Genomic DNA, 13,242 nt, shown 5'->3' with positions numbered 1-13,242 from the left:
CAGAAGCAAGAAGGATCATAATCCCACAGTGGCTACACATTACACAAAGTTAATCACAAGAAAAAGGTAGAAAGTTATGTCCCAGATAAAGGGACAAGATAAATCCCCAGGGGGACAAAAAAAAAACAAAAACCTAAATGGAGAGAAGCAATCCTTCAGAAAAAGAATTCAGAATAATGATAGTGATGATCCAGGATCTTGGGAAAACAATGGAGAAGATGTAAGAAATGTTTACCAAAGACCTACAAGAACTAAAGAACTAACTAACTGAAATAAATACACTAGAAGGAATCAATAGCATGTACGAACTTCCACTTACTGCATCACTCTGCTTAAGCCCCCAAATTGTATGTAATTATTTTATATTGTTATAGGTTAATCATGTTCCCATTATGGCTTTCAACTGTAATCATTTTATTTTTTGTCTGGCTACTGATTGTGAAATTTGATAACCATCTTTTGCTACTGTGATAATGTTAACTATTACCTAATCATGTTATATCATGATTGGTCAACAGAAAAATAATAGAATTCTATACCACCAAACTATCATAGTTTAATCTGTAATCACTTTTTAAAATCCAGATGCATAATCAGAATTATCAGATAATCAGAATTATCTTGGAGTTTTTTGAAAAATACAAATGCCCAAGTATTGGTTTTTTCCTCCAAAGCTTCAGATATGTTTCTGATGAGCAGCCATGTTTAAAAACAACTGGACTATATGAGGATCTTGTAATTTTACCTAGTTTGTTTCACTTTTTCTACTTCATATTCAGTGCTCTCACTTCATTTAGTTTGTTTTCCAATTTCTCTATCTCTTCTATGTTCTTTCTCAAGTTTTTATCAATTGTAGTAGAAAAGCTTTTGAATACATATATATAAATAGTATGTATAACATATATGTCTAGAAAACTTCTGAATTTTTGCCTAACTAAAAAATAAAGAGAACTCTTTACATTAAAAAAAATTTTTAATAGTACTGGTGAAGAGAGATTAAAAAAATAAGAGATGTTTGTTTGTAGTCCAAGTTTTTGTTGTTATTTTTTGCTAAGAAATGCTTCTCTTCCTGAGGTTCCAAAGCTTCTGAAAATAACAAAATGGAAGGGATGGGGAAGAAATTCACTTGTGAACGGTTAAATATATGGTATCTTTAGTCTTTAAATAAAAACAAGATTCCGTCACCAACCCACACACTACTGTACTGCCACAACACTATATTTTTTTCCATCTTCAAACTAGGTTATAAAATATCCAGTTGAAGGAGACAAGCCCGGCTCACACTGTAGACAAGACGCCTTCATGTTGAGAACGTAATAGCAGAGGTGGACTGGAAGGGCATTCTAACATTCAGTGTATAGCATGAGAAAGCATCCCCATAAGAAATATCCACTTACAAAATATTCCAACAGAACAGATTTATCTTTACATGTCTGTCTCCCCACCTTGATCATGAGCCTTTCAAAGACAGGGAACATCAACTCTCTTATTTCCAGTGCTGAGCACATTCGGCCTGGCAAGACAGTTGCCTTGATGGGTAGGAGCACAGGCCCTGGGGGCATGCAGCCAGAGATGTGTGACCTTGGACAAGTTAACGAACATCTCCAGGTAAGACTGAGATCACAGGACTTCCATCAAAGAATAGAATTCAACTGAGCAAACCTTAAAGATCTCACTGGTTTATTCAATGATTCATGTATCAGGTAGCATCCAAATTAACATACAGAAAGAAGCACCAAGAAGCTGTACAAAACAACTTTTATAGGGGACTTCCTTGGTGGTCCAGTGGTTAAGACTCCATGCTCCCAATGCAGGGGATCCGGGTTCAATCCCTTGTCAGGGAACTAGATCCCTGCATGCCACACCTTAAGACCCAGCACAGCCAAATATATATAACCTTTCATAGGTAGAAGGGAGCAAGAACAAGAAGTCATACTAGCCCCCAGACAGGTTGGTTATTGCAAGATTACTCTCCTGGAGGAGGTGGCAAGGGTCTAAAAAGCAAGTCACCTAACTAGTGCTAACTAGTGTTTATCAGGTGAATCCTGATTTGCTGATTTAAGATTCCATTTCTAGAAGAGCCAAAACTATAATTAAATCAAGTCTTAGTCTGATGACTTAGCATCATCAACCCCATTTGGGGACTGTTGTCTTGTTTCTCACCGGGTCTCATGAGGACCAAATGGGTCCTACATGTGCTCGGGAAGGCACCTATCTGCCCTCATGACCACTGATGCCCTTCCATTCAGTGTCACAAGAGGCTTGGCCTGCAGGCTGAGCATACAGGCTTCCAAGCCCACTGGCTTCACCTCCGGACAACAAATGCTGTTTGGGTGCTGGAGGGCAGAGGCTGGTGTATTTGTCTGCTTCTCTGTTTTATCTGTATTTTCTTCCTGATTCTAGGTCTCCACTCAGCCCTTCTTTCACAAGCAAAGCAGGTACCCCACCCCAGCTCTGAGGAAGCAACCAACTCCAGCCTCCACGGTAGTGGGGGTGCTAGCTTGTTGGGCTCAGGGTTACCCCCACCTACCTGTTTTCAGCTCTTTCTAGACCTTTATTGGAGAAGGAAATGGCAATCCACTCCAGTATTCTTGCCTAGAGAATCCTGTGGACAGAGGAGCCTGGTGGGCTGCCGTCTATGGGGTCGCACAAAGTCTTCGCACAAAGTCTTCGGACACGACTGAAGCGACTTAGCAGCAACAGCAGCGGACCTTTATACTAGCTCAGGGTATTAATTTCCCTCTGCAGAACCACCTTTGTTTTCTTAACTGAACCCGGATTCTTAACCACTGAACCACCAGCGTGCTCCATTTTAGCCTAATTTTGACTGAATTTTAGGATTGGAATCACAAAGGTACTATTTGCACGTTTCGGTCTTGCTTCCTTTGCTCAAAATTGTTTTCCATTCATCCAGTCTCTTGCTTGTAACTGCAGCTCATTCAGTTTCATTGTATATTCCACCGTGTATATAACTACACTACAATTTATTTGAGCATTCTGTTGTCGATGGACACTTGGGCTGCTTCCAGTCTGGGGCCATTCAAGAAGGATGCTATAAACACTTGCGTCCACGTCTCCTACAGCTTTCCGCGCATCACACGGAGGGTACCCATCAGGGTATCCACGGACAAATGGAACTGCAGGGTACAGATAAACACGTTGAACTTCATCGGAGTGACAGTCTCCAAAAGTAGTTGTACCAGTAAACTAAACAAATAAGAGTAAGAGACGAAACAAACCAAAGCAAAATCACCCCGCAAAAACAGGTCTCTACAAACGGAGTTCCCACCACTTTCCTCCCACACGGGTCCCCAGGACCAAAAAATCCGTCAAGGCAAGAGCCTTCGCATCTTACTAAGATCTCTGACAATTGCTGAGGAAACCTTCCGAGGTAGGCGAGACCAGGGTCATGACCCCCAGGACCAAGAGCTTCAGAAAAGCCATGCGACCTGCTCCCAAGGCACACCCTTGTCAACCTCCCGGGCCCCAGAATCCCCGGCCCAAAGCACTCGACGCAACGACCCATGGCCCCCCTGCCTCACGACCCCAAGACCCCCAAGCACTCGACTCCACGGTCCCCGAGCCCAGAGCACCCGACCCCAAACAGCCGACTCCACAACCCACGCCCCCGAGTAACCGACTCCACGGTGCTTCGGTCCCAGAGCTCCCGACCCCAGAACACTCAACCCCACGACCTCATGGCCCCACGGCCCCCAAGCACCCGACCCGACGGTCCCTGGCCCCAGAGTGCATGGTCCAGGGCCCAGCTGACAGAAAAGCCTCTCCCAAGAACCAAGGGCACCCGCCCCACCAAGCCGCGTACGCAGCCCACGAAGCACCCGCCCTCCTTCCGCAGGGCCGGGACGCGCCCGGGTGTAGGTAACGCACGATCCGAAGCCGCGCTTTCGCCACAGCTCTGGACTGCCGCTGCAGAAAATCCACACCAAAAACGCGCTTTCCTCTGATAACGGAAGTTCCTAAGGTGGCGGCACCTCCGAATGCGAAAAGCTAGAGTCAAATATTTTCTAGAGGCTCAAACGACGCGAGTGGATTAACTAATCAGTGGAATCTGCTCGCCGGAAGTAGGGCTGCACCTCGCCGGAAGTTGCGCTCCTCCATTTTATTGCCCGCAATGGCGGCAGTGTCTAGTTTGGGGCCGGGATGCGGCGCTCTTGACTGAGCGGGTAGGCCAAGCGGAGGCTTCAGGGACATCGGCCGCGGCGCAGAAGAAAACCAGCCTGGACGCCGAGGACGCTGTCATGTACGGCGCGAGCGGAGGCCGCACCAAAACCGAGAGGAAAAGCGGCGCGAAGGAGGAGACCGGGCCCGGCGGTGCCGGCGGTGGGGGGAACCGAGTGGAGCTGCTGGTCTTCGGCTATGCCTGCAAGCTGTTCCGAGACGATGAGAGGGCCCTGGCCCAGGAACAGGGACAACATCTCATCCCCTGGATGGGGGACCACAAGATCCTCATCGACAGGTCGGTTCCTCCCCCCACCCGCCGGTCCTCCCCTTCCCTCGCCCGCTTGATTTCGTCTGATGTTGACTTGATGGCCAGGACTGAAAGGGGGTTTTCTGGAGTCATCGGGGATCTGGGGGACACCCCTTCCCTGTCCCCACATCCTCCTGGTTTTGGGGGGGGAGGGGATGGTGAAACCTGCCCTAAGGCACTGGCTGGAGCTGCGTGCCGCGTCTGTCGCCGGAGGGATCGTCTCTGCTCCCGCAGCCCCTCACGACCCCTCACTCTTGTCGCTGGGTTGCAGTTGCCACTCCGGGCAGTGGAAGCTGCCCGGGCCCTGGGCCTCTCCTGACCGGCGCTCTGGGGCCCTCCGTGCGCCCACAGCTCCGTGTGGTGGGAGGGCAACCAGAAACGCCGCAAGCTGATGTCGCGATTAGAGACCTCTTGGACCCCAAGAGTTGGCTTTGAACCTCTCTATCCCCAAGGCTCTCTGTGGAGCGCCGGTATTTTGCCGTCATGATATTTGATCTCCCCCCCGCCCCAACCCATTCCTCCCCCTTCCTGTGTTGATCTGATGAGTTTCACAGATTGAGGCTGAAGTTGCCAATCATTGAAGGCCAGTTGACTTTTTGCAGACACTGGCCTTGCTCTTAGAGGTACTGTTCTTAGGGCTGGTTTCACTGTCTCTTAAAACTGAAGGATGGAGCTGAGACAGAGGTATGTTCTTTTCAAATCAAACATGCTTTTAGGTAGTCACTCTGGAGGGTGTTTGGCCACTTTGGACGGAGGGGTCCTGGGACTGGAATTTCTAAAGATGTTTGATTTGAAAAGGGTGACCTTACATGATGTAGGTTGTTTGCTCCCCTCCCCTCCCGTGTTTTCAGTCCCTCTTTCTCCTTGGGATTTTTGTTTGTGGGTTTGGTTTTTGCCAATTTGGCAACTCTGCTTCTGGGGCCCAGACTGAAAAGTAACCGTGACCAACCATTAAACTGTGGAATAGTCTCTCCGAGTGAAGGAAGCCCATCGTTTGAGACAATTAAAACTGGATTCTACAAAGCCCTGGAACCTGACTATAGGGATGACCTCTGAGCTGGCCAGAATGGACACATTAATGACCAAACGCCTTTTCCATCCCCGACGTTTCCACTTGGAGTTAGATCTAGACAAGAAGAACTCGTGGAGGGAGGGTCGCCAGCTCAGGTCTGGACCTGAGGGCCCCAGCACTCTGTTCAAGCATGCTGTACCTTCAAACCATGGTTTCTATTGAATGATGCTGCCTGAGTTGTCAGGCGGCTTCCTTTTGAAAAGTGTTACTTGTGGTATTGTTAAAGTTTGATAAGCGAGTAAGTCTGAGCTTTTTTACAGTTTTCCATATCATTCTGTACATGATGTGAGTTAGGTCTTCCAAAACCAGTGGGGAGCAAACGCTACACATGTAGATGTGTAATATTTTAAGATAATGATCTACATTTGTAAGTTAAGGAGGTTTACAGCGTAGTAAAAATAATTTTTAAATTTAATAATATGCAATAACTTGGCTACCCTGAAATATTTGGCCGTTTTTCCTGTAAATGTCTTTTTCCCCCCTGTATTTTCTAGTCCTCATTACAAAAGTCAGCACTAAAAAATTAAGCAGACTTTTGTCTCTCTACATCTGTTTCTGCAACCCTAAATCTTGAGTGTTTTAAGTAAAATTCCCTAATTCACTCATTATCTGAGAGTTGCACTTTGACAGCATCTTCATTGAACTTTTTGTATTTTAAGCATAGCAGAAAGTGCTTGCTTAGTCTTCATCTGGCTAACATACCTATGGGTCCGCGCAAGTGCACATGGATGTGTGTTCATGTATGTTATATCCTGGGGGCGTAAAGTTTAGAAGCACATATTTTATGCTGCGTCTTCTAATAGTTTTGCTCTGTTTCTAGTGAACCTCCTTAAACTGCACGTATATGTCACTGTTCCTATGTATGTGTGTCTCTCTATCACATAACCCAGCACTTATTTCCTCAGCCAAGTGGCTAGGGGGCGAGCCTAGCCAAGATTTTACCTCCAATGGACGCAAGTTTCTTTGGTGAAGATCTCTCCTGAGAGTTCGGGACTAGCAGAAAGAAGCGAGGAAATTTCGACCGTTTGGTTCTTACGGATAGGTATTTATGTATTCGGTTTGTGTGAATGTAAGCTATGATATTTGACTTTTCAGAAAAAAAAGTTTTTTTTCTTTTTTTTTTTTCTTACAAATGGCATTGAATGGTTAACCAAACCATAAAGGGTAAGAACTGCCACTGATGTGGATACCATTTAAGCTATTAAAGGATTGTTTACCTTTAATTATAAGTTTTATCATATGTTAGAAAGGAATTTAGACTTTGTTAAGATAACTTGAGTTTAAAAGTAGGTGAGATATGACTAGCCAAATTAAATATAATGAGAAGCATTTTTATGTTTGCTTTAATATTTTTATTTATTTTAATTGGTAAGTATACATAGAAAACGTCACACACGAACCAACCCAAACGTTAATTTCTTCCCATTGACCAGCATGTTCATATTACAGATATGATGGGCGCGGTCACCTGCATGACCTTTCTGAGTACGATGCTGAGTATTCCACATGGAACAGAGATTACCAGCTCTCCGAAGAGGAGGCACGAATAGAGACCCTGTGTGATGAAGAGAGGTATTTAGCCTTGCATACGGACTTGCTTGAGGAGGAGGCAAGGCAAGGTACTGCTCAAGAAAAACTTACTTAAGCAACAAACTTTTTAAAAAAATTTTAAGTATTTAAAAGTTTACTCCCATTCATTTTTTTATACTCACTCTTTCTGATATTATCTTGACAGTACCCAGTGGATTGGAAAAACAGCAGTCTTTGCGTTCTGAGAGGACCTCAGGATAGTTTATATATAGAGCCACAGAGAATTTTCCCAGCTTTTGAGGGCAGACTGGGATTTGAAAAAACAAAAACCAAACTCTTTAACTGTTCTTCTTTAACAGTATCGTATAAATTAAAATTGATGTTCTTGTCTTTGCCATAACAATCTTTAATACAGTTCTTACTCCCCAAGTTTCTCACCAGGAAGAAATTTTCCACAAAAGACGTGTAATCCGCTGTCTGTGGTAAACATGTACTGGCAAAAGTACATATTGATAGATGTGAAGTGTGAAATTTTAAAACATTATTGCCTCGAAAAGAGGTTGGAAAAAGTGTGTTGTATGCTTTACTGATAGCCACAACTTTAGAAATATATAAAATGTTTCTCAGTAAATTTCTGCTTCTGTTAACATAATTCTCATTTTTGTTCAAGAGGAAGAATACAAGCGGTTGAGTGAAGCACTGGCAGAGGACGGGAGCTATAATGCAGTGGGATTCACGTACGGCAGTGATTACTATGACCCATCCGAGCCCACGGAGGAAGAGGAACCTTCCAAACAGAGAGGTGAGGTGAGGGGGCTGCCCGGGTGATGATGTTGGGCAGGCACTGCGTGTAACCATAGAGTCTTCAGAGCACGATTATGGGCACTAAACAGCCGCAGTGTCACCGTGGGACAGAGAGGAAACATGATTGATGTTAGGGTAAAACAAAGCTAAGAAGTAGGAAAGGAATTGTTGTTGGAAGTGGGGAATGAATTCAGAGTTCAGTTATCTTCCAAGGATCTGGTTGCCTTTTCCTTTCTTTCTTTTGGATTTATGGAGCAGGAAGTTACTCTGGATTCTGTGTTTCCAGATGGACAGTGTATGTGTTGAAATGCACAGTAACTCATTCACAGGGCATTGAAGGGACAGGCGTTAACCACCCTCCTGCTAACCTGCTTCTTCATAGCCACTCCATGAGTGAAATAATGACAGGTGTCCAGTGGAAGGACACCTGTGGAGTCAGTTATTATCAAGCAGAAGATAGCACAGGGTGTCCTGGTTAGGCTTGATAGGCCCTAGGACATAGACTTACCACAGTATTTTAAAGTAAGTAATATTTACCTAGAAATAAAGATTCTAAATTTGTGCCTTTTTGGATTAACTCTGAATATTTTTTTAAATAAGCGATAGTGCTACTAAAAAAAACTGGAGCTGTGCAGTTCAAAAATAAAGTCCATATTCACTTTGGTAAGCCCTGAGAGCACCTTTATTACAGCCCTGCATTCATGATCAGTCATGAATCATCAATAATGATAACACACTTGAAACATTAAGAGTGGATCACTTTATTCAGGATATTCTGTTTAAAGAGAAGAAGAACTTCAGAAACCTATTCAAATGTTCGGAGTAATGAACTGGAATCACATCATAGAGAGATGGAATTCTGGAGCTAGCTGAACCTGTGATATGGACTTACTTAATTGTTTTATCCTCAAGTAACAAATCTTCTGGCAAGTATGAAGTGACTGTGGCAGTTAATATTAAAATGCCGTCTGCCCTGCAGCCTCTCTAGGGTTCTCCCAGCTTCTTCACCACGGGGCATGACAGCAAGATGTGGGGGCCAGCTCATACAGACACTTGCCTCATGGCCCTTGCTTTCATTCTGCTCATTACTTTATGGGCATAAGAATCACTGTTACACAGCTCTGTTCTGCAAGCTTCTCAAGAGTTTTCCCAGATGTAATTTTAATCATACTGAGTTAAAGCCTAGTTAAGGTATTAAACACCTTCTAGCATTGACTTTTGAATCTGAGCAGACCTCAGAAGTTAGGGTGCGGTGGACGTGTTCTTGCAGGTTTGAGAAGTATACACTCATTCCCTAATCTAGAATAAGTCGTCCATCTTAGGATTCCGGACAGTTCCAATTTTGTTGTCTCTGAGCCTTGTACATTCCGTGTGCTTTAAATATGCAGTGTTTGATCAGAAGGAAGGAATGCACACTATCTCCATTTCACAATGGAAGAACTGAGATTCATAGAACCCAGATGTCTTTTGCAAGGTCAATCGACTATTTTGGGAAAATCTACAGTAATATTTTCTTAACGTTTTAGATTGGGGATCAGCAAACTATGACTGAAGACCCAGTTGGCGCATTTCTGTGAAGTTATATTGGAAGAGCCATGCTCATTTGTCCCTGTTTTGTCTGTGTGGCTTTGCACTTCATTGACAAAGTGGAGTAGTTGAGACAGATGCCACCTGGCCAAAGAGCCAGGAATATTTACTGTCAGGCTTTTTGCAGAAAGATGTCGCAAACGCCTGTTCTAGGTGTTGGGCACCTGTCTCAGTGTAATTGTTGGGCTACCTGATGTCAAATATGGTTAGATTATTGAAAACACTTCAGTATTCTTGCCTGGGAAATCCCATGGGCAGAGGAGCCTGGTGGGCTACAGTCCATGGGGTTGCAAAAGATTTGGACACAGCTTAACAACTAAATAACAACTCTGGATTTTAAGAACTTCAATGTGGCTTAGTTTCTCTTCCAAGTTTTACTGTGTTTTCTCTTTAATGTAAATTCTCCATATTTAAAATCTTGTTTCTGTAACCACATTCTCAGAACTTTGCTTTGTGTGCTGATTAATTTTTTTAATGGAAGTTGGGGCCCTGTAAAACTTACAGCTCAGCTTTTAATTTACACTAGTATAAATAAAATGCCACATATACAAATAACATGTACGCATGCACATGCACACATACATACATACTTGTATGTGTACCTATGTATACACACACTTTTTAAATAGAATAGTTTGGTACCCTGTACCACTGCCAACCAGATTGTACTTTACTGCTGCATTATCTTACAGTCTAAAATTTTAATTTTGGTTTCTTTTTCTGAATCACCAACATGTCTCAATATTCCTTGATTTCCAAAAATGCCATACAGTTGACCATTGAGCAACACAGGTGTGAACTGGAGAGGTCTGCTTATTTTCAGATTTTTTTCTTCTTTCAATAAAAAGCAGTACTGTGCTGTTGGTCAAATCCACAGAAGTGGAGCCACAGATACAGAGGACCAGCTCTGGGACTTGAGCATCCCCGGATTTTGGTGCCCCTGCAGACACTGAGGGGCGACTGCACTGTCCTGGTGTTCGACTGCTGTAAACCCTTGTGATATTAACCAGAAGCCTTTGACGGTGCCTTTAGTTCTGTGTAACTTTTCTCTTCCCTTTCTGCAGCTTACTGTTGCCAGCCCAGTTCCATCCTTTATTTTCACAGGTTTTCATCATCATCTATCCCTTTTTTTAACAAAATATTTAAATTTATTTGAATCTGAATGAGCATTACAAAAGTTGGTTTTTATTTTGTGCTACTAAAACCATTTTTCTGTGAAGAAAAGTATGTGTAAGAACAGAGCAAATCTGTAACCTACCTGTTCCAAATAGCTCTTTTGCTCCAAGCTCCTTTATTTTTGAGAACAGCTTAGCACTAAGGAAAGGCTATTTGAACAAAGTTTATACCACTTTGTCATTTTAGGGAGATATGGTAAAGTTATACTTTTATATATTCACACCTTTGGCCTCATTCCCAAAGAAATTTGGGGGTTTTAAGCTGTTACTTGGCATGTTGCAAACCAGTGTTTCTAATCCTAACCAGTTCTGCTGTGTCATTTGGTTATTGGAGCTGAATAGAGGGGTTGCTGATTACAGGGAGCTTTCAGGCCATAGCAAGTCTTCAGTTCTTGGCAGAGAGGAAGGGTATGTGAGCTTGTGGGACAGCGGTGAATACTCCTGCAGATCACTCTGTGTCTTGTCAGACTGCAGTCAGCAGGTCTTTGTGTACTGTGAAGCCTATATAAAATTCCTTCTTGGCTTCGCAGAATTAAGTTTGAAATTGTTGTCTCTTCAATAGAATCCATTATGTACAATGGAGATATTTGTTTTGATGAAGACTTACTGTTTATTTCACATCATCTTTTTTGAAGAAATAAGTAGATGTGAAATTCTTAAAAATGTTAGCTTGGTTTTCTAGTATGTTTTCATACATTTCACTATATCCTCTTAAATTGTTCATTAAATTGAGATGTATATAGGTACCTTAGAATTCAGAAAGTTGCAGTGTGTAGTGTCTTGTCTGACTTCCAGTAGACAGATGTTTGTTAAGTGAACCGTTAAACAAGAAATGAAAGTAGACATACATCTGATTATTTGTGAAGAGAGAGGTGGTTTGCTTGGGTGGAGAGGTCTTGGCAGTTACACGCAGGGATTTTATGGTTCAGTGATGAAAACGGTCGTCTTGCAATAGAGCACCCTGTGCTGTGCCTGGCCTTCTGGGGAACCCACCCAGATAGTTTGGGGGGTGGGCTTAGCAGATCAGAGGGGCTGGGAAGGAGGAGAGCTGAAAGTGTGTCACACGCCTGCTACGTGCAGAGCCTTGGGGTGGAAACAGTCTCATGCGTTGTCTCCCTGCACCCGCGCCATGGCCCTGGAGTCCACGCTGCCACCATGTCTGTACTAGGAGGAAACAAACAAGAACAAGGGAAGCATGAGCCACCCCAGCCCCTCTGGGATCTGGTGAGGTGCTTTTGCCCACAGGTGGTACAGTGAACACAGAATAGAGTGGAAGTGTTTCTGGGAGCTGATGTACAACAAGACCACGAGGGGCCAGGTGATGCTCCTGCCGCTGTCCCCTCCACTGTTGCTTACTGATGGTGGCGCCCTCTTTTCAGGTTGTGATTCTGACGTTTTACATTTTCTTTTTATACAGAAAAAAATGAGGCTGAAAATTTGGAGGAAAACGAGGAGCCTTTCATTGCCCCATTAGGACTGAACGTGCCGCCTGATGTGGAGCTGGTAGGTCTCTTTGTCCTTCACAATGCTATTCACCGCTGTTAGCACTTACCGGGAAGTACTCGTGTGAGAGCCTCACCACAGTCACAGCCGCCTTACAGTTTGTGTGATGCTTTACACTTATTTTTGAGTTAATGGAGGAAAAATCATCAAACACCACCTACTTTTCTCTAAAGAAAAAAAGAAACATTACAGTAGAGTCACTAGACCAGAGCATCGGGGGCTGGGGGAGCTGGCTCACTCTCAGAGACCATGTGGTTGAATCCCCAGGTTTTACCAGTGTGGAAAAACCTAGTCAGAATTCCTGGTGAGGGGACTGTTAGCCACGTTTAGGTGTAAAAACCCTCTTACTCTAAGCAGCTTGGCTTCAGTAAAGTTGCTTTGCCCTATCTTTCTCTACTGTAGTTTTTGTGGGCACTTAAGATAAGTGTCCAGAGAAGGCGATGGCAACCCACTCCAGTGCTCTTGCCTGGAGAATCCCAGGGACGGCGGAGCCTGGTGGGCTGCCATCTTTGGGGTCGCACAGAGTCGCACACAACTGAGCGGCAGCAGCGGCAAGATAAGTGTCTTCACCTTGACATTCCCTTGGCACACTTCCACCTGGTTTTCCTCTCTAGTATGTCAAGACCCTGTGGTATCTCCAGGCAGCCCCTGCACTCAGGAGGAACATCTGGGTGGCATCCTGTCCACCTTAGTGCCCTGCAGCTGGTTACTGGCAGAGTTGGATTAATCTCAGCTCACCTGGCTATTTCAGCTACATTTGGTTAAGGTTACATTGTAACAGGCCTCATCAAGGGTTTTCCACCTATTACCTCATTTAATGCTGGTGGTCCTATGAAGTAGCTTCCTGTTTTGTCTCTCTTTCACAGATAAAGAGAAGTGAAGAAGTTGGGTCACACACAGCAGGCAGGAACTCTGACTCACAGTCTTTTAACTGTCGGGCCGTCATAAATTGCTATGCTTTGTAGCATCCCTACATGTTTATTAGGGATGTTTAAAACATTTTTGTTGCATGTACATACCCAGAAAAGGGCTATTTGTGCTCACTGTAAAGATTTTTCTTTGGCATCTTCCTACCATGGATG

General features: G+C 44.0%; 1 protein-coding gene and 1 long non-coding RNA gene across 22 annotated transcripts in view; one reads left to right on the top strand and one right to left on the bottom strand.

Moving 5' to 3' along the window:
• Positions 1-954: 954 nt before the first annotated feature.
• Positions 955-3,881, bottom strand: LOC147355286 (uncharacterized). Its single transcript, XR_015144416.1, has 2 exons — positions 2,531-3,881; positions 955-1,086 (listed from the first exon to the last, which is right to left on the bottom strand). It is a non-coding gene; the product is annotated as an uncharacterized LOC147355286 (long non-coding RNA).
• Positions 3,882-4,107: 226 nt separating this feature from the next.
• SFSWAP (splicing factor SWAP) overlaps positions 4,108-13,242 on the top strand; it is an 81,024-nt gene continuing 71,889 nt past the window's right edge. For 12 of the 21 annotated variants that reach the window (XR_015144414.1, XR_015144413.1, XR_015144409.1 and 9 more), the window contains exons 1-4: positions 4,108-4,477; positions 7,011-7,180; positions 7,762-7,893; positions 12,075-12,160. Coding sequence is in view for 13 of the 21 variants with exons in the window: in XM_086347231.1 (XP_086203357.1) it covers positions 4,260-4,477; positions 7,011-7,180; positions 7,762-7,893; positions 12,075-12,160 (606 nt within the window). In the remaining 8 variants the exon portion in view is untranslated. Of the gene's footprint in view, positions 6,604-6,665; positions 7,181-7,761; positions 7,894-12,074; positions 12,161-13,242 lie in introns of those variants that run through there. The other 9 variants (XM_086347233.1, XM_086347232.1, XM_086347229.1 and 6 more) reach the window with 4 other exon arrangements.

Source organism: Bos grunniens, chromosome 17 (genome assembly GCF_055505025.1).
Source record: "Bos grunniens cultivar Pamir isolate PY7600 chromosome 17, Bosgru_T2T1.0, whole genome shotgun sequence".
Classification (NCBI taxonomy): Eukaryota; Metazoa; Chordata; class Mammalia; order Artiodactyla; family Bovidae; genus Bos; species Bos grunniens.
The sequence above is the reverse complement of the archived record's forward strand: the minus strand, read 5'-3'. Positions and strand labels throughout refer to the sequence as shown.